Source organism: Molothrus aeneus, chromosome 4, assembly GCF_037042795.1.
Source record: "Molothrus aeneus isolate 106 chromosome 4, BPBGC_Maene_1.0, whole genome shotgun sequence".
Lineage (NCBI taxonomy): Eukaryota > Metazoa > Chordata > Aves > Passeriformes > Icteridae > Molothrus > Molothrus aeneus.
Window position 1 is genome coordinate 48158100 of NC_089649.1, and position 21755 is coordinate 48179854.

The window sequence follows — 21755 nt, forward strand, 5'->3', positions numbered from 1 at the left end:
TTAATAGTAAATATCAAAAGTGTGAATCAGTTACTCACTTTTAATATTCAAAATGAGAATATATGAGTTATAGGATTTTGTCCTGTAATAATTATAGCCAGGATAATTTAGTGAGTCTTTTAATCATGTCAGCTAAACATATGTACTACTCATTTGAAATCCCTTTTTAGATTTCCCAGCTTTTTGTCTAGACCACCATTCAACATCCATTCTTACCTTAGAGAATTTGTTTCCTCTCAAGATGTGCATGCCCAGTACTGCACCCCTAATGACAGAAAACCCTAGAGCAGCACTAGAGCAGCACATTTCCTTTGCCCTCCCTCCTCACCACCTATGGGTAACAACCTTGCTTCAAAGTCCTTCATCCCATCTGTGAAAGATTCAGAAGCTCCTTCAGCCTCTGATTCTGGCTCAAGAGAAGTAGTAGGGGCTAAAGAGTAAGGTCTTGTGCCAGTTTCTATAGAGATTATAAAAAAAGACAATTTTAGTTTCAGAGAACAAACCATTCAGGGTAAATAAGGATAGACAAGCCATAAGTGTTCAGACAGACATGAAGAAGGTGAAGGCAGCAGTTAGTCTGCATGCATTTGTATAGTTTTTATGGACATATTAACTACAAGGAGCCAGTCATCTTAAGTGTTGTTGGAAAAGGAAGGCAGTTGATGGCAGCACTGCAGAAGCTGGTTTTAAGGAGGTATTTACAAAACAGAGAAATATGAAAGATGATTTTGACTTTTCTTTAAAGGTACTTCAGATACTTCCTTTTATACAGCTCCTAAATTTGAGTTTTTTCAGTAGTGGAGTATGTCAGAAGCAGGACAGAAAGAGTTAACAGCTGATGTTTTATCCTGGAGAAATTGAGCACATGTATACCTTTTGATTACAGGCAGCTCCCTTGGTTTTAAGAGGCTGATGCATACTGTGGCAAGGTGCTTTTACATTTGCAGGATTGAGAACTTTGCTGCTATGCTTTTTAGGCCAGCTCCTGTCTTCATTTGTAAAGGCTATTTTTTGCTCTTTTTTTAGCATAAGAAACAAAGCACTGTTAGTTGAATGGCTCAAAAATTATTTTTCTGATAAATGGATTAATTTAACCCAGATTTGCCTTTCCATTGTTTTCTGAAGCAGCTCACTGCAAATCCTTATTAAAATTATCAGGTTATGAGTTGTATTCTCATACTCACAAGCATTTTACCACACAGAGCCACTAGAATGCAATGTGTCTCTTTCTCCCATTTCAGTGATGTGATGCACTCACTACAAACACTTGTGAATGTGAGTCATGTAAATAAGAGCCTAGCTTGTTTTCTTCTAGCAATAAGGGGATAGAATGGCTGAATTTAGTCACATACTGAATTTCTCTGGAGGTATGTTCCATAACTGTGTAGCTCAGAGAGTTGCTTTCTCAGGAAGAACCAAGTAAAAACTGGATCAAAATGAAATTTTCTTTGAGAAAATATAAATTTTTGCATTTTATTCTCTCAAGAAGTTTTGAATTAAAAAATACTCCTAAGCAACCTGGTCTATCTTTGAGGTTAATGCAGCTCAGGGAAGAAAGCGAGCTTGGCTCTGCAGTTGAGCAGGAGGTAGGCTACTCATCTTCCCCTTCCAATTTCAAGTATTTTGTGGACTTAAAGGGTGGTAATATTGCTTTATGCCTCTACTTCTGGTTTATAATTCTTCCATAGAAATGGTAGTTCCAGTTCCTTTTCAATCTCCCGTAGCCTCTGCTTATTTGGTGTATTATATTGCTGAGAAGGTTGAAGATCCTGGCTAGTTGTTCCTCAAAGCTAGTTTTACATTAGAAATGCTGGGGTTTTGACTTAAATCTGATTTGTGATGAAAACTGGTGCTGAACACAGGCCTTTTCCATTGGCCACCACTTCCAGTTTTAAAATCAAATCTACCCAAAATTATTCCTAGTGCACTGAAGACCCACACTCCAAATCACATACTCCTAAAACAGCCAAGTTCAGTAAGAAAGGAAACAGACATTTTGGTTGAGATTTTATAGTACTTGTTTTTTAACAATATGTAGGTTGTGAATTATATATTTATAATATATATATGTTAAAACCCTAAAAAGGAAAAGCTTGAACAGAGCCAAGAATGGGCATCGCAAATAGAAACAGTTCTTTATCTTGCTGTTACACCTGCCTCATGAAAGGTAGGCATTTTATATTTCCACTCATTATCAAGGTTGTCTGCTGCTTCCAAAGATGGAGGTGACAATAACAAAAATTTGCATTGTATTTCAAGAATATGTTTACAAATATGACACCTCTCATATTTAAGAGTGAGTTTTATGGAAAGAGCAAAATATAACAATAAAACCTGCCAGACTGAAAACTTGCAAGATGCTTTCTTTGATGATGGCAAATTCCCCTGGAATTCTGTTGTCAACTTACAGCCATGAAAATGACAGCATTAGGTACCACCATGCACAGTCATACCTACGCTAGGAGAAAACAAAGTAGGCATGACTTTAACAAATGCAATAATCCTACACACCAGCTGCTTGCACACTCCTTTCTTGTCTTAGGAGCACATTTGAAGAGTGAGACAGATGCTTCTGGCTTGCTGAAATAAAGAGCACGTGTGAATCTCTTCTGCTGGGAGTCACTTTGTCATCAGGGAATTGTAAGACAACAGTAATTTTACTTCTCTCTTTAAGTGATGAAGGGGTGCAGGTCTAAAATCCATGATTTATATATGTTGTGTGGGCTGGCAGCAGTCACTGGAAGCAGTCCATATACTGAGAAATGGATTGTGCCCTGTCATTTAGCTGCTTTTAGCTAGTTGAAAAAGAACCTTAAAATAAAGACTAAAATAAGTGCAAAGTTAAGAATTTGAAGAAAAAAAGAAATTGAACACAAAGACAGAGAATTGGCAAAGATGTTCCTCAGCCAGATCACAGAACTGGGATGCTTTAGTGGTTTTTTAACCCCTATTTGTATCTCTTCCCACTGCAGTGGCAGGCACAGGGGCACAAGGATGCTCCCATGGATAACTTCTCTTAGAAGAGGTATTCAGGAGGAATGGCTCAACAGCATGGAGTGTTGCTTTATTCACTGTTCATACATTTTGGAAAAGACCAAACTTTTTATGGCTGCTTTCAAACCCAGCTCAGAGGGTGAAACCATCATGATTTCTCTTTTAGAACAACGAGCAGCATGTTAAAACTCAGGAAGCAGTAAAAGGTGACATAAGGGATGCAGGAGCATCCCCTTGTTCTCTTGAGCTTCTCTTGAGCAGCATCAAGCATTTGTGTGATGTCAGTATTAGCTTCAGACAGTTTTTAGTACCATTTTGGGACAGAAGTGAATAGAGGTTGAGAGAAGATTTAGTTTTGTCTGCAGAAGCGGCCAAAAGAACAAATATCAATAAATTAATGATTTGGAAACCTTTGTCTCTCATCTTTTCCTACTGTAAGGGTTGGTTTAGCAATCTTTCGCATGATTTGACTTCTCATATTCTCAACCTCTTTGTTGTGTCTTCCTTTGTCTTGCTGTCTCCTTAAGTGGCTCGTTCTTTGATTCAGAGTGCATCCCAAGCAGTTCTCAGCTCCTTGCAAATGATACTAAGGTACACCTTAAAATGCTTGAAAGAAGTACTTAATTTTTTCTCTTTTCTACCCACTCATCTTTTCAGTGTTTCTTTGCCTGATGCCTTTTTATTGATGCCTATAAAACAAAATCACCCCCCTTGCGCTGCCCACTGCTGCTACTTTCCTTTTCTTTCTGAGGATATGAAATTTTTACTCAGTAACTTTGAGATGTGAGTAATGCCACTCCATGCAACAACCACCAGATGGTAATGAAGAGCAGACGAGTTGAGTGTCTTTTGTAGCTTTAGTGTTTTGCCACAGTAGCAAATTTTGCTTTTACTAGCAGAACTTACAGGTCTAAACACCAATTCGTTCAGCTGCTTACCTCTGGGCCAGTCCGCTTGGCAGCTCTATTTGTATTATCCCCCCAATCATTCTGTTTGCTTTTATACTAAAATATGTGAAAGGGAATATTCTCTACCTAATGCACAAATGCTGATATTATTATTTAGTACAAAAATGTTCTTATTTTAAGGCAGGTTTGACTATATTTGGTGTATCACTATATGAGCTATCTCTTGTGAGAAAGTAGATGCAGAACACCTTTAAGTGACTGTATTCCTTGCTTCTTCTGCTGCCATTATATTTCTCCAAATGTTATGAAGGGTGTGCCTCTTTCAAGGTAGAAAGGAAAGTCTGTAAGTGAGCGTGCTTGATGTCAGCAAAGGGAGCAGCGTTAAGAAGTGAACCAAACCAAAGCAAAGTTCTTAGCTGAACATCATTGTCAGTGAAGAGGTGGTGTTGGGCACAGCCCACCAACCCCCCAGCATGGCAACATGAGGGAAGAGCAGCTTCAACAGGGCCTCTTAAGTACTGCTAGCCCCAGACCTTTGAGAGCCAGAAGTCAGCCCCACAGGGCTCATGAGATTCAGAATCTCAGTTTTACTTACCTGCCTGCAGGATTTTGTGTTCTTTATGCAGTACTTGTAAACCATCTAGGTCAATTTTTCAGGTTTTTCCTGGCACTATAAAATCCAGAGACTTTACAACTCTTTCCTCCTTTTAAAGAAAAATGAGGCTCCTCCTCCTTTGGTGCAAGCCAGGCACCAGGAAGGCAGGGAGAAAATCACTAGAGCTGTTGCCAATGGCTTCACTGTGGCTTCCATGGAATATTTAAGTCATTCCCCAGGTATCTGCCCATGATTCATAAACTTCTGGGATTAGTAGACATGTAATGACTGGGAACAATGAAGCCTTCCAGGAAGGCAGTTTGTTGGTGCATATTCTCTCTTGTTCCTTCTGGGAGCAGTTGCCAGCAGCAGGATGCAGCTGTCTTAAAACCAGTAGGCAGAGCAGCAGGCTCTGCCTGAAAGCAGAAATCTGAAGGACTCTGCAAGTGGGAGCATCCAGCCTTCCTCCCCTCTCCATCTGAGCTATGGCAGCCCCCACAAACTTCCCCTGTCTCAGCCCCCTGCCCCTCTCTGCCCTGCCTGTCGCTTCTGAGTGCTGCAGGAAGTGTGCAACTGTTGCTCGTGGCAACCAAAATTTTTTGACACATTTTGTATTAAACGTGGGAACCTTGACAGGGAAAGGCAAGATACAGGGTGGTGGCTTCCCAGGTTCCTCCCCACAACCTTGGTTGCCATGTCCTTCACCTCAATGAAAGAGAGACAGATTTGTATTGCTTTTAGGAACATCTGCATTTCCCCCTGCACGAAGAGGGTTTTTTTCTCTTGTTTTTTTCTGGGGATGCCCATTTTAGAGACAGAAATCAGGAAATCTCCTTGATTTCCCACTTTGCCAATGAGGACATGACTACAACTTGTCCTGATGGCCCTGGCTGCAGATGTGACATGGGTCAGTGATGTGTCAAATTATGAATGCATGTGCCAGGAAAGTATTGGGGTCAGATAAGAAAGAAGACATGAAGGCACATGAATCCTCTAGTGCTTTCTTGGTGACAACACTTTTTTGCCCCAAATTGCAGTTCCTGCAGTGAATGCTTCCACAAACACTGAGAGGTCCCCTTAAATATGAAGCTCACAGTTTACCTCCTTAAACATCCATGTGTCAATCACTATAATCCATATAAATCTTCTTGCAATCGGTAATAGCAATATATACATGTGTATATATATATATATTTATATTTGGTACTAGGATTTTCTAGTCTTATTCCAAGCAATCAAGGACATATGTGTTAAAATAACCATGGTACTGTAGAGCAGTCTTGTAAATACCATATGTCAGAGGAAAAAATACACAGCTAAATGCATGTCGGCATCAGCTCCTGCAGTTTCGTAGGAGTTCTGGCCATGGAACTGAAGCAGAGCTGGGCCAGCTGGAGGTTCAGTTTTACACAGAGCTAGCTTATGCTGTGCTCTGAAAAGACAGGTGAGGATGTGACTAGAAAACTGACCTGGGACACAGCAGACTGGAATTAAGCTCATGTTCTCCTGTAAATGTCTTATATTGGAAGCAGTTACATTTCATAAATTGTGTTGCATTGCCACTTTTTGTGTCTCTATTCCCAGCAGAACAGAAATAACAGTACTTTCTTGTATCCAGTCCTTACTTAGTCTTGTTTATCTAGACTGTATGTTCTTTAGAGAGGCAAGTGTGTAGGTAAAAACTTTGTGATCAGATACTGAAATAGGAACCTGGAAAGAAAACTTCGAGAACTATATTGGGAAAGTGAACTACAGGGAAAGCTGGGATTGGAAGAAGACCTAGAAAGAGCTTATTCATCTTACTGTTATTATCTTACTGTTCCCAGAGCAGAACTTAAGTTTCAATCAATAGACCCAAAATCTACATTCCTTAACCATAAGCACATCACTTAAGGTGTAGGCAAGGCCCACAGTGTCCTGGTATCCTCCCTGATTGAAAACTGTTCCCTGATCAGGTAGTACAGACTTTCCCTGAACTCCAGATCAAAGTTTTGATAAAGCCAAGACATGCAGGTTTCCATGATCTCTGTAATCAGTGTGGATGTTGCAGAACAAGGGAATGAAAGACCCTTTAGTTAGTACAGTAAAGGTATCCATATATTTTCTTGGTCATTTACCAAAAAAGGGATCGAGGGTATGCATTTTCCAAAGAATGCATACTCAACCCCTGATTTTTTAAAAAGGATCTATGTGAAGACAAGTTGTTGGTTCAAGATTGTAAGAAATTCTACTGGTATGGATAGAAACTAAAAAATAAAAAAAATCAATGACTTACCTATTTAGATAAAGAAACATTGAGATACTTGGCAGTGATCTCAGTTTTATCTTCTCTTTTCTAACAGTTAGAGTTTTTTAACTACTCAACATATAGCTGGGCATTAAAGATTTTCACAGCCTTTTTAATCTTAGCTTGTCTGTCTTCATGGATTTGATGCCAAAACTAAATCAGGTAAAAATCAGCTGAATAATTAAATCTGCTGGGAGAAAGGATGGAACCTATGATTTGCCTATATAACTTGTAGTGTTGATAGAGCCTATGGTTTACAAAGGGGAGAAAAAGCAGCAAAACCAAAAAGTACAAACCCTGTAAAGGTTAGATAATGATTAACACAAGAAAATAACTGACTTCCTTTTTATTTCCACTTAATCTGATGGTAAAGTAGAAATGGGAAGGGTGATAAGAAAATCTGCTTCTCTGTGTTATAACAAATAAAAAATGATTAAGCTGTACTTAAGATCCATAGCTCTGGATAATCCTTCTTTTGAGGCTTGGCCAGAATGTCTGCTTCATCAAAAATCATTAGTAGGATACATCAGTAGAGGGACAGAAAAAAAATTCTATTTAAAAAATTCAAGTGCTTTCTGAGCATATGGAGCCTGGCAAAAATAGTCCCCTTCTTACAATAGTCCCCGATGGGTGAGATTTCTTCAGAGAAATCTTGGAAGAATTGATGGTAAAAGCTGGAGAAGCTGGGAAAATGCTGAATTCAGCAAACACTTTTGGGGACCATCAATCCAGCCTGTGACCACTAAATCCTTCTGGGAGTCATCAAGTAATTTTAGAGAGATGATATAACCCAGATATTCTGTGAAGAGATCAAAGACCATTTGAAGCAGTACTTTTCAAAACAGCATACATCTGCTGGTGACAAAGAAGAACCTCTGGAGTTTCTGTGTGTTTATGCTACAAATACATTACCAAAAAAAACCCCAGAATAGCTCTTAAGTTGTAAACACTCAGAGGGGCTATATGTGGCTTACAGGACTGTTTACTGTTATTTTGAACTGCTTTAAGATCCTTTTTCCTTCAAGTCTAGTTTTGTAAATGCTTCATCAATCTACAAATTATTCAGTTTTTCAGATATCAAGGAAAATAGTCTGGTTTTGGAATTAATCTTATAGATTTCTTGATAATCATTGCTGGATTTAAGGGAGATATTAACAACTCATGAATTTGAGGGGTTTTAGAAATAATTTTCTAAATTTATACAAAGTGAATTTATACAAAGTGAATTTTCATTAATTTTAGCACCTGTTGGGACTAAATGCAGTCCTGTGGCACCCAGATACGGCATCAATACAACCGAAGGCAGGCTTGGTATGACAGGAGGGCACTATGTTTACATTTTCTTAGAAAAAAGAGCATGAGCGTCTTTTTAGAAGCCATGAGTATTTCTTGCCCTTGCATGGTATGTCCACAAATCTTGTAACCTACTGTTACTTTTACTGAATGTTACTTCAGTTACCTCACTGAAGTACCTGTACTGAAGAAACAAAAAGTATCAATAATGTTGTTCTTTGTTCTGAAGGACTTGGAAATCATTCAAAGACCAGCTCAGTTCCTAGAACTGATGAAAGGGAGAATTTCTTTGATTTCTAGCTGTAGCAGAACTACTGACTCCAGGCATGGCTTTGAGAGAGGGTTGTGTGATAGCATTTCTCACAACGTTCATGTAGTGAGATCATTACTGGTGAATACCACTAGATTTTCTATTTCAGCTCACACAGGTGTCTATATATATCCAGAAGGTATTAAAACAATCTAAACCCAAGGGTGTCCCAGTTCTGCCTGGGTGTTTGTTTTCTTCCTCAGCAGCTGCAGTAAGTGACAGTGCTGTAGAGCCACGTTTTGCCCTAAGTTTGTGACTAGCCAGCAGGATTCTGCCCAGTTCTCAATTACCCTCTATTGCACTCACTTCCATTTTTTGAGTTTCACTTCTGTCAGCAAAATTTAACTGAGTTATCCCTATATAAGATAATCTCAGTAGGAAATATTTTCAATATTCTGCAATAAGGGTCTACTTTTTATTTCAAGGGAGAAAAACTCGACACTCTCTTTACTGGAGGTGAGTTCTCAGTATCCCCCTGGCACAGTCCATGGTAGAGCAGAAGATTGATCCAGAGAAACAAATCACAACACTTTACAGAAGATCCCAAGTGGATGATTAACCAAGAGAAATTTATCTGACTGGTGAAATTAGACTTCTGGAGAGCTGTTCATCCATCCTTCTGTTGTTCCTGATCAGATTGCTAATGGAGACAGAGCAGTGGACTCTCTCTGTTGTGCTGGTTTTCACCTGTGTGTGGAGTTAAACAGAGCCTCATCACAAGAGCTGAAGTGACCTTGGCGTGACATCCCACCGTCTGTGCTGTCCAGGTTTGTAAACGCTGCACAGGGCGTGTATGCCATCCATAGGCAGGCGGCCCCACTCGGTGACGTTTTGGCAGCACATTTGTCATTCCACTAAGGCAGTCAGATCAGAATCCTGTAAAGCAGTCAGGAGATGAGGATCCTTGTCAAAATCTCAGGAAGCAGACTAGTAATCTGCAGAGGCCTGAATAGGGCTTTTAAAATTGGAAGCAGAACTGACTGCCTAGACAGAGTTTTTGAAAGATAAACAGCGTCAGCAAGCTAAATGGATTTCAAGCACAGCTTTAATTGTTTTGCAAGCGAATCAGCAAAGGGCACCCTAGCTGGAGCAAGCTCTGAAGTACAATCAGGAAGATTTCAAATGTACAGTGGTTTTGAAGATGATCAGGCATTTCAGTGCTATGCTACATAGTGGAGTAAGTAATGAAGAAAGACTTTTTACAGTCGGCATTGAGAGTAAAAGACATGAAGTCATTGAGTCAATTACAATACCTGCCCTATGTACATGATGAATTTCACCACCCTCATTAAAATTGACACGCACACTGATTTTCAAACCTCAAAGATTGTCTCTGCAGCACACTTGATCAGAAGAACAAGTTGTTTATTGCCAATACTTACTGCATATGGAACACTCCCCATTCTCTTCCTTTCCTCCAGTCTTCCCCCTCCACCCAACCATCCCAATAGCTTGTGACAGACTAACAACACTTCTGAGTGGATTTTACTGTAATTCTTCAGAATCCCTTGGACCTTGCATAATGGAATTTTTTTGGGTCACCAAATCACGTTTCCTAATTATAGGAATGATAAGAAAAGAAAAAAGAAAAAAACCCATCAGATATAATGTGAAACGATTCCCTTATTCTGGCATTTTTTGCTTTTAGAAACCTGGGATAACCCACTCGCTTCCATCTGTTTTGGGCGCGCTCTGTTTTAACCTTGAAGTCAAAGCTTTCCTTCACCTCCTCTTCCTACCTCTCTCCTGCCATCTCCTCTCCTACCGGAGCGGAGAGACCCTCCTGCTCCCAAGCCCTCCTCGCTGGGGAATTATTCGCCCCCGCCCGCCCCCGCTCTCGGTTTTGTTCCCCTCGCGGGGAGCAGAGGCGACCGGGACGAGCGGAGGCTCCGCCAGCGCGGGCACCCCCGCGACGCCCCCGGCCGCCGTTGCCGCGCTGTCACGCACCCCCGCACCGCCGCCGGTGGCAGCGGCGGCCGCCGGCCGGGCCGGGAGGGGAGCGCGGGGCGGAGCGCGGGGCCGCGGGCGGGGCGGGGCGGGGGCGGGCGCGGGGGGAGCGGCGGGCCCCGGCGCCTGTTGCCCCGAGAGAGTTAACGGTGCGGGGAAACTCGCTCGCCGCTCCTCCGTCCGTGCCGGGCGCTTGGCAACCGGGGCGCCGCGCATGTGGGACCGCCGGGGGCCGCCGCCCCCCCGCCGGGCCCCGCGTCCCCCTCCCCGCCCCGGACAAGGCGTTTAAGGTGCCAGGCGTGAAGTATGGCATGCAAAGATGGTTTCTGCCAAGGAGCCAGCCATCGCCATGTCCTCGGGTCTCTCCATCGCCCTCCTGCACTGCCTGTGCCTGGCGACCTGGTGAGTAGCCCGGCGGCGGCGGCGCCGGGGGACCCGGGCGGCCGGTCCGGTGCCGCTGCTCCCGGCGGCTCCGCTCACCCGCTCCCTCTTTGCCTCGCAGTCTCACCGGGCCGCCAGGGCAGATCAAAAAAGAGGAGAAATTGTGGCCGGAGAATTTTACCAGCATCCTGAACAGCCTCCTGGATGGCTATGACAACCGGCTGCGACCGGGATTCGGGGGTACGGTGGCGGCGCGGTGCCGGCGGCGGGCGGGGGGTCGCTGGGCTGGGGCGGGGGACGCAGCGCTCACCGCTCGGACCGACCCGCTGCTGACCGAAAATGTGGGGGTGTGTCCCCATCCGTGCTCCGGGATCCGAACCCTCCGGGAGGGGCCGGCAGCGAGGCAGAGCCTGGCCCGAAAGCCCGGGGGGTGCTGCGCAGTCCTGGCCGCGGGGGCCCCGCTGGGGCGGTCCCGGGCTCAGCCCCCACTTTGCTGCTCTGCCCACATCCCGGCATCGGGCGGCTGCTGCTGCGCCGGAGGAAAAAATAAGCACTGAAGCCGGTGCGCGTTGGCTTGGTGGGTCCGGAGTGACCTGTCTAACACCCATATTCTTCTCGTTCTCGGCAGGTTTTGACCCGTAAATGCCACGATCGGGTCCTAATAGAAACAAGTGTACTTTTACCAGTCTAGGAGGTTAGGTCTGATGGATTCTGTTCCCCTAGTTAGGGAAAATCAGAGCTCAGGTGCCAGTTCTTTACCACAGTTGCTGAAATTCCAGGTTTGATTTAGAAGTAGTAGACTTGATTGCTGTATAGGAATTAGACGTGGCGGGGTTTTAAATTTGCCTTCACCTGTGTTCTGCGTGTGGGGGTTTTGGGCCTCTTCCTTTCCCCAGGCTGTTAAGATGCAGTTTTGTGATGCTGAAGAAGCAGCCAGACTTGCTGTTCCTTATGATTTTGATGTTTTTGTGCATGGTCTTGGAACCAAAAATCATTAAGATCCAGGCAAAATAAAAGTTTATTTTGTAATCTGAAATGAAGGTATTAAAAATGCAAATTTGATAGTAAAAGTAATATTAAAATATTTATTAAAAAATGCTACAGACCTTTTCATGAGCTCAGAGCTGTAATGAGGTTTTTATAGGCTCCTTCCAATACAGGATTGAATGAGATCCTTGCGTAGGTTTATGTTGCAAAATACTTTCTTCCTCCTCTGAAAGTACCTTCTCCATACATGTGATCCATCCACACTGACATGTATGCCAGCACATTCCCCACATGCCATATGCAGTGCTCTCACATGCATGATCATGGTTGTTAAAGGACAGCACCTGGCACCCATGGACCACTCTTATTATTTTGAGTGTGTGGAATAAATGAGGCCTTCTTAAGTTAGCTTACACATCAAGTGAGAAGGAAGCTAAATTTATTAACACCCGGAGGAGTCATTGGGAACTGATAGTCTTTTGCAATTTAGTCTTTGTGGAGAGGTTACAGACACTTCTGCACGCGTACAAGAGATGTGCTAAGTTTGGCATCATTTTAGGTTGAATGCCAAGTAATTAGTCATCTAGAAAAGATGCTTTATGAGCATTATCAGATTTCCAAAATTAAACAACCACTAAATATGTAATATATGGTGATTTTTATTTTAATACAGTTGTCCTTTGCAAGATGTTTTGCAAGAGTAGGTATTTTTCCCCTGTAAGTTTGGAAGACTTTCAGCAAAATGCAATCAAGGAGAAAAAGTTCATTGTATCTTCTTGAACTTTCACATTAGGAATATTGAAGTAAATGAGAGAGGGAGGCAAAAACTCAGATTTCAGGCTGGGGAAAACACCTCTGAGCCAATATTTCTCAAAATGGATATTATTTTGCTTCTTCCTTCCTCATAACCATCTTTATGGCTAACATTTAACCACTCATCTTTGAGTTTTGAACTTTTAAATAAAACATGGGGGAAAATGCTTTGGTTTTAAAAATGATACTTGCCTCTCTAGCTCCTTACAGTGAAAATTATCTACACCTGATTTGAGAAGAACAACTTTGGATTAAAAAACCAAACAACAAAACCAACCAAAGAAAGAAATTCCTGTAATTGATCAGGTTTCACTTTTTGACATTGCTCAGAGTAATAACTACAGACTATTTATTGAAATAGAGAATATAAAAATCAACTTTTACCTTTATTTTGGAGCTTTTTCCTGATAAATCTTTATCAGAAGTGGGATTTGTAGCTTGAAAGTGGGTCACTCACTAGTTTATAGCATTGCAAACAAAATGTCAGAGGGAATGGGAATATTCAGAGATGGAAAGTACAGTGTGTTTTGGTAATGTTAAAGATACATTTTCTGATGAACAGCAGAATACTTATTTTTGTTTTCTTCTTGAAGCTGATTCACCATCTAGTTTTCACAGGGCCTGAAATGAAACAAAGTTTTTATTTTAAGAACAAAAGGCCTCACAGAGAACTAACTGATGCTGATTTTAAACTTCAAATTGATGAAAATATTTCTAATTCTGGCACAAATTATGTTTAAAATCAGACTCAGAGAGGTAGCCAAGTTCTGAATTTTGCTGGCATGTTACAGCATTACCACAAATAAAAATACATGAAGATAATTCATGTGCAGAGCAAAGTAGAAAATGTTTGATTTTGGAAATTTCCTACAACTGGATCAATATTCTCCATACTATCATTAATTTGCACAATCTTTGGTAGTTTTGGAGGAGAAGTCAAATTGCCTCAGCATGCTTATAAATGTCTCCCAGGACAATTGTGAACACCAGTGGAGTATGTGGAAGCTTCTCTTGGTGGTAGTTATGCATTGACGCCTTGAATTGTAAGTTCACTTAATTCAATTAATTTAATAAACTTTAAAAATTGCTGTCACCTTACCAGGAGCTGCAAGGTTTGGTAGTGTGAAAAACAAAACCAGAAGGGTTTATTAACAAGGTTACTAAAAGACCATTTAGGTGAAAGTTCAATTAAGCTGAGGCAGGGGGAGAATATAACTCTCTAGATTTGCTACTCTTCAGTAGCAAAGAAATGTCACCTAGCAATTGAATGAAATAAAGCAGAATGGGCAGTTTCATGTAAGAAAGGAAAAAAGCCCTGCGACTGCTGTCAGGAAGACTTTAAATGCATAAGAGTTTTGAATTTGGGTAGATGGAAGGTATTTAGGGACTAATGAGTAAAGTAATGCTGTATGATGTTTGAAAATAGTGTGATGGAAGTGAAGTTAGTTCATTCCCTACACTTTATGTTCTGTTATACCCTTATCCTGAATTTCTGCATGCAATTTATAATCCAAGTAGGTTTTGTGGTTAAAACCACTCTACAAAACCAGTGTTTTTACAGAAACTGCTTGTAGTGTCATTAATTAAAATCATCATCTGCTGGAAAACTTCAAGCGTACTACCAGAGTACTATTTTGATTCAGCTGTAAAAGTTTGAAGTAGAAGCATCTCTAGCTAAACCCTGTCTACAGTTTTCATCTGCTTTTAAAATTTCGTATATTACATTAAATTTCAGAAGCTGTATTTTCTCTAAAAATCACCTTATTTTCTGGTCATTAGTTTCAAACTGACAGTGGAAGTCCAAAGTCTTTGAAAGAAGCCTTATTCACTTGAAGTAAAGAGCCTGGGTCTGATTTGCCATTTTAAACCCTTGCAGGGTTTCAGACTTTACCTGAGTGACTCTTGACATTAGTAAGGGCCTGCAAGAGCCGATTCAAACCTGTATTGGATAGTAACTTTGAAAAATGTACTGGTGTCTTTGAAATTTTCATGATACAGTACCTAATCACACTTAAACCTGGACTTAGAGATGTAGGAAGGAATAGTGAGACTGAAGCTGATGAGGTGACAAGACTGTGTGCTCCTGTGTATCTGCTAATTGTAATGAATTATGCCTTTCAGACAACATTTGATCTCTGACATCTTGCTTTTACTGGCCAATTGTATGGCCAGACCAAAGAAAGAAAGTGGTGTGTGACTTGCCTCCTGCCCCAGGCTCTCAGGTTAGCTGCGGAACCCACTGACCACAACTTGGTCAGTGGGTTCCACTGACCAAGGGAGAGGGCTCCATCTTTCACCAACTGATGGGCAACCACACCACAACCACACCTGCTGCTGATGTGTTGTGGTGTGGTCGCCCATCAGCTGGTGAAAGATGGAGCCCTCTCCCTTCCTGAGTTCTGTTAATTTGTGTGAGGTAGAACCTGGCATAAGTTTTGAGTCTCACTATCAACTACTGGTGTTAGCTCCGTGGCTTTCTCTTTGAAATCCGCTGCTGACTCCTGAATAGAAGGAATAGGACTGTGTTCATCCATTTTTCTTTTTCTTTTCTTCCTCCTTTTGTGTTCTTTCCCATGATCTTGTGACTGAGTGCAGCTCAGTAGTGCAGCTGAGTACTTGGTAGAATTAAATATATTGGCCATTGTCTCCCCTAGGAAGGGTAGGAGAAGGATTCTGTGCCCCTTTAGTCTGTGTGTTGTTCAGCTGATGAGCAGCATTTCTGAAGAGTTTCATTTCCTGTCTATGCAGGACTTTAGTCAGAAAATAAACACAGAATACATTTGAAGTGCAAAGGCAATTTTCTCTTTTTAGAGAAAATAAAAATATCTGTGTGATTAATTGCTCTTACTAGGAACTCAGGCGTACCTTAAAGGTTCCATTGCTCAGCATAATAGATATTATAATTTATTTTTACTATTTAGATTGCAAATGGACTTGAAGTGAGCATTGAAAAAGGAAGTGGGTCATTTTTTTTTCCCGGCAGTTGTCCATTCTTTCTCAGCTGGTGAAAGTTGATGACTCAAAGCTTAACAGGATATGGTGTTAGATACCTGTAGGTGACAGATTTGAATTTGGCCTCGGTTAGTAATGCTTGAAGTCATTACCATCTGTCTGTTGTTCAGTGATCTGTATAAAATTAGCTGATATTCTTAGTCCAGTTCTTAGTAGACAGGTGTCCACATCATGAAAACTGGCACCAGTAGCAGGCTTATTGGCTGGTTCAGCAGAGATGTTTTGCTGATAAATAGGCAAAGAAATAGTAGTCTCCTAATTTCTGGAGGTGTACTTTTCCCTTTTCAGGTTCAAACATGCTGATGGATGAACATACATAGAGACAAAGGTTATTGTGTGCTGCTGTGTTTGTTGTATTGTCTTTTGGTAGAGAATGTAGCCCATGTGTTTGAATTCTGCATTAATTTTTTAAAAATGCCCTACCTACTTCCGGCTTCTGAGCAGAATTCTTACATATAGCAAGTGACCTTAGCTGTTCTTTCTGATAGAATGAAACAAGAGAACATATTTCATATGATGGGGTTTTTTTTTCTTTTTTTCCTCACTTAAAAAATGTCAACCCTATTCAGGCAGCAAGAACTTGGAAAGAGAAAACACCAAGTCTTTCACACGTAGTTATATTTAAAAAAAAATCTGTAGCAACTACTTTTTTTTTAATGTAGCTGTAGGAACTGATGTAATATGATTTTATGTGGTTTATATATCCTAGGATTGATCTCATAATAGCACCAATAACTGAGCAGCATAACTGCACTTTGTATGTTGAAACCTTTGTACAGGCTTTTTTTGTTAATGTTTCCGATTAGTTGTGGGACCCTTGATGGCAAAATTTGCAATATACAGAAAGCTTGTTCAGGATTTGAGTGTTTACATACAGCAGGGATCTCTGCAGTGACAGTTGCCTATGGAGACGCAGAGATAATGGAACCCGAAGTCTTTCACTGGGAGCTGTGCTGCAGTTCAACCCATATGTTGACATAAAATGCATGGGAGAGTTCTCTTGCACTCCTCTTCCCAGGGTTAGGGCCTGGCATCACTTCTTCAGCCCACATGTAACACCTATAACACTGAACTATTCTGGCTTTTTGCAGGGGTTGCTTTTAATCCTGCCTGAGCTTCTTTAAAGTATATTATCTTGCAAGCAGTGATTCAGACGTAACTGTTCCCACTGCAGTGTGTAGGACTCTCCTCCTATTTCATTGACATAAAAATACACACCAGTACGATATAAATAGTTCTTCAGCATTCCTGAAGATTTATGGTGGATAGATACTTTGTGAAGATCCATTGAGGGGTAAGCCCAAATGGACATATTTAAAGTTAATTGGCCTTCTTACAACTCACTGCATTTTATTGCCAGTAATAGAGCGTTAAGGATTCTAATAGGATCTTCTGCTTGCAGAGCCTGAGTTGATTAAGTGGTGCAACACATTCATTTTGGAGGGCTGCTTAAATCACCAGTAAAAGTAGGTTAGGTGACTACAGATCACCTCCTCGTTGACAGGAATTCCCACGATTAATAATAGTTTAAAAAAGAGGCAGCAGCATGACTCACTATTTATACCCCCGCTATTGTTACCAACTATGTTTTCTTCTAGAACAAGAAGAATAAGAGGTAGGTATTGGTGTCGCCATAGATACTCCTGGGTTGGCATTAAGTACTGGGATGTGCTAGAAAATCCAAGATTTGTCACTTCACAACTGTTAAGGCCAGTGTAGGTGGAAGACATGGAGCATGAAAGGGCTGCAATTGGAGAGAAAGCATTAAGGAGATAATCAGCTTCACTGTCTTTGCTCCTACCAGACACTGAACTGTTTGGCCAAGGTTTTGGCTGCAAATCAAGGATTTGTATGTCTGTACTAGCTGGATAACTGTTATGATGTTTTAAAGTATCTCTAGATCCACATTCATCTGCCATTTTCTAGTGGAATAAAATGTGATTTTCACATCCGTTTTGTTACTCTTCTGCCATCATGTTGGACAAGCAACTGAAATATATTTGTGGCCTCATAATTGTCTGAGAGTTCCTGCTTCCTTCTTTTTCATGGGTCATAGTAATAAATATTTGAGGGCAGAATAGCAGTTACTGTAGAGTGAACTCAAACATAGTTTTAGTCTTGTGCTGCTGCTATAGTGTTTCTAAATAGCATTAACTTGTAGGCTTGCTGATTTGGAGATTATCCTCTTGATCTTAGCTTCCCTCTTTCTGAGAAACTCCAAAAAACAGTTGCAATGCCTATCACCCATGAAGCTGTAATCATTTAATAAAACAAAAGAAATCAATGTCTGAGGAGAAGCAGCTCATACCTGTAGGAAAATCTGTCCCCGTGCTCAATTTGGTATGAGTGTAAAATTACAGTGTTCTGTGAGCTAAAGAAAAGACTATACCATCAGAGGAAAAGCACTTAAAGACCTGGGGCTTATTTAAGGACTATTCCTATTTAGTTTCTTAGAACTAAAAAGTAAAGCAGTTCCTGAAAAGAATTCAGCCACTTGTCTCTGTTACTTAGTAAAAAAGGAGTACTGAATATTGAACTCAGTTCCTCAAAGGGATTCCTTCAGGAACTGAGTACAGTATTCAGTATTCTCTTATTATTGAGTAACAAAGACTAATTCCTGTATTTTCTTATTAAAGCTATGTGGGAAAATGAATTTTTCAATTCTGTAGAACTGATTGCAGAAATATTTCAAGATCAAATGAAATAAATATCTATCTATTTAAATCAACCCTGGATAAATTTTAAAAGTGTGCTTATGGGAGATCAGTGGTAATTGAATCTCATCTATTTCTACATGCAAATATGACTGGGCTTTTCTCTCCTATTTTCTAGCACTGTAGATAAATGTCTTCACTTCTAATCTCTTGGAGCTCTTCTGCTCTCCAGAAATCAATATATTCAGGAAATGTCATTGGACCATGTGGTTAGTAAAATAAGCGATCATGGATTTCCCTGACTGATGAACACTTTGTTATTTGTAGAAAAGGAGCAGCTTCCATGTTTAGGTAGTAACCCATTGCAAAACAAATGGCATGGTATGAAAGTGTGTAATCTGGAACTTGGTGGTTGCTTCTTAAAAACCTCTTTGAGACAGACATGCCAAACTATACAACTTTCCAGGGATCTCTGAGCTACCGACTGTTGTACAGTGGAATTTCTACTTTTATTTTGAAAAAGTGCCCTTCTCAGAAACTTAGCTTCCAGCAAAGTAATCTTTTTGACATTTAGATGAAAAATTCTTAGCTTTTCATCTCTAAATTATTGGCAAATTCTATAGTAAAACAATTTTGCATGGTTCTCTTTTACTTTTTGTTCAGAGCTTGAGACTTATTCTAGGTGCAAGAACTTCAATTTCCCTGTTTTCTCATTGCTTACTTCTTTTTTTATCTTTTACCATTTGATTCAAAGTGACATCTGTGAAGACTGATATTTTAGAATTTTTTTTCTTTTCAAGTGGGACCTTCTTCTGCTGCTAACTCTGTTGAATCTTTCCTTCTTTCATTTTTAGATTGCAAATATTATGATAAAACCTGATGTATCAGACTTGAGCCACTTGCCCTTTATAGTAATTTGAGTTGGAGGGGTTTAGAATCTGGTTGTGAATTTGTAGATAATGCATTTTTTTTCAAACAGATACTGTTTGGTAAGACCTTCAGTAGATTTCTTTATCAAATTTATGATGTGAGTTAATTACCTGAATTAAACTGTTAGTTAATGCTTTGATCACAAAATCATCATAACAGCTGATCATGATTAGCAGCCTTCTAGATTAAGACATTAGGAAGAGACCTAAATCCCAGTGAAATTAGTGCATGTTTTCTTGGTTTAAGGGGAAATGTAGAGTGTACTGAAGAGCAAACGCCCATTTAAGATTTCAAGGTAGTAAAAGAAATAATACATTAAAATGAAACTGCTTTTTCTGGTGGTTGATTTGCCATAGGCAGCTGTGAGAGTGCAAAACCTCTGTTCAGTGCACTGTTTTTGGCAGTGTCCTAAGTATCTTTGGTTCTTTCAAGACAGACATTGTAGCAGAATGTGCATCTTGGTTCAAACCCTCAAAGGTACTTAGACCTCCATCTTTTATTTTGGATATTAGTATTAGAGCACTTAAGTACATCTCAGGAAGTGGATGCAGTTCCTGATCCTGTGATACTGAATTACATGGTACATGGCACGCTAATGTCTGTTGCCCAGTTATTGCCAGTAGGTCCAAATATTAGCAATAAATGCTTTGAGGAAAGTGGATTTCTGGGATTCAGTGCTTGTTGTAAAGTAGAATGGTGTTTTTAGTGAGCCTTTTAATTTTTTGGCATCAGTTTTCTTAGCACTTGAGTCAACTTTGGTTTTCTGAATGGGGATTTGCATGGCAATGCTGCTTTTGGTTTACTTATGTGGTAAAGGTAATTGAGAAGTGCTTCTTATTTGAGACTTATCTGAATTGACCTCTGTTTGCATTTTGCTCTTGCTCGTCCACAGAACCCTGAAAGCGGTAACTGTTCACACACCAGGATCATTTATGGGAATTGTTGACCTGCAAAATTCAAATTTTCTTGCTCACTTCCTTTTCATACATTAGGTCCTGTTACTGAAGTCAAAACAGATATATATGTCACCAGTTTTGGACCTGTTTCTGATGTAGAAATGGTACGTATTTCTGGGATTAAAATGCCATTCCCTGGTTCTGAGAAACCATTAGCTGCAGTAGGAGTGGATGCTTCATCTGTACTGTTCTGTCAATCATGCAAATTAGGCAAGATTAGTAACAGCTTAATTTACAGGTTATAATTAGATACATAAGGCCTGATTCTGGTCACACTTTCAGTTGGTTTTGGCTGGCTTAAGAAATTCACTTCATGGGATTTAAAACAGATTTTCACGGCACAGAGGCAGAATCCAGCCTTGCAAGGAGTGTCTAAGTAAGTCTACTATGGGGAAAACCTGTAATATCTTTGAAATTGCTTTTCATTTCTGAAACTTGTGTTATGCTCAGGTGAATAGTAAAGACATCACTTCAAAAATACTTGTTGACATTTTCATTTCAGATGAATGCCCTTTGTTGATCTTTGTGCTCCTTTAAGCATCACTTTCAGCAAATGTTTGTCTGACAAGAGTTTTCACAAGTATATTCAGAAATTAAACGTCCAAGTCACATGCATGAAATAGTAACAGAGGAGAAATATTACATTTGCATGTTCTGTTATTTGTGGCTGAATGGCTTTTGATTTCAAGGTCAAATCCAGCAAAACTCTCATCAACTTCTAAAATACAGTGATGCATCCTTAAATCATGCAGCAGTTGATCTTTTTATAACATAATCAAGAAATCCCATGGAAATAATGCAGCCATATGTGTTGAACTGAACTTCTTCATGGAAAAAGCAGTTTCAGGGTAGTAATTTTCTTCCCATATAGTGCTGCTGTTCCTTTGTGTTGCACCTGATTTAATTCTGTTATATGGAAAGGTCTGTGATAGCAAGGTATTTTTTCCAGAGCTACAGTTGTGACAGCACTCTCATGTTGAAATGCATCTTACCCCTTTGTGGGTTATCATGTGCAGGATGATGCTTATCAGAGTGACAAGGGACACAAGAATGTGGTCCCAAGGAAATCTAGTAATAAGTGCCTCAAATCTGCAGTGAGGGCTGCATGTCATCTCTCAGGTTTCATTTTCAGGGGAAGTTATTAGTTATATTGGAGCATATATCTAGGCAGAAGTGAGAACATGGACTGAAGATGGGTAAGGAACTTGCAAAAGGAGAGTTTATTTCCCCTTTCTTCATTAAGGATGATTTAGGAGGCTATTTAGGGATGCAGGAATTGTTTCTGGAATACTCTTCAGTTAATATATCCATTAGTGACCCAATGTAATCTGAATGTGGCTGCACTCATAAAACTTGCTGCAACAGTGGCATGTGCTATGGTCTCAGTACAGGCGAGGTCAGAACGTCTTTTTAGTTGCTTTTGTACCCATTTTCATTTTATGAATGGTTTTCATTTAATGAAAATGGTTGAAATCTTGTATTACAAAATCTGTCAGGTAGTAGCTAATAACAGAAACTGCTACTTATGAGCGATGAAGTTGCCAGCAAGAAATGACACTAGAGGAGACACTTTTCGTGGATTGACTATAAATCACAGTGGAGGATACAGTTATGGAAAAGAAGATATACAATCCTAAAATGCATTACTAGTAGTCATGCCTCCTGCCAATGCAAATAGATACGGTTTT

General features: G+C 40.3%; 1 protein-coding gene across 1 annotated transcript in view; it reads left to right on the forward strand.

The window, feature by feature from the left end:
- Window positions 1–10593: 10593 nt before the first annotated feature.
- The window catches only part of GABRA4 (gamma-aminobutyric acid type A receptor subunit alpha4), a 39780-nt gene continuing 28618 nt past the window's right edge, over window positions 10594–21755 (forward strand). Inside the window, exons 1-3 of the mRNA XM_066548461.1 lie at window positions 10594–10736; window positions 10837–10955; window positions 20104–20171. Of these exons, the coding sequence (XP_066404558.1) occupies window positions 10654–10736; window positions 10837–10955; window positions 20104–20171 (270 nt within the window). The 5' untranslated portion in view covers window positions 10594–10653. The remainder of the gene's footprint in view (window positions 10737–10836; window positions 10956–20103; window positions 20172–21755) is intronic.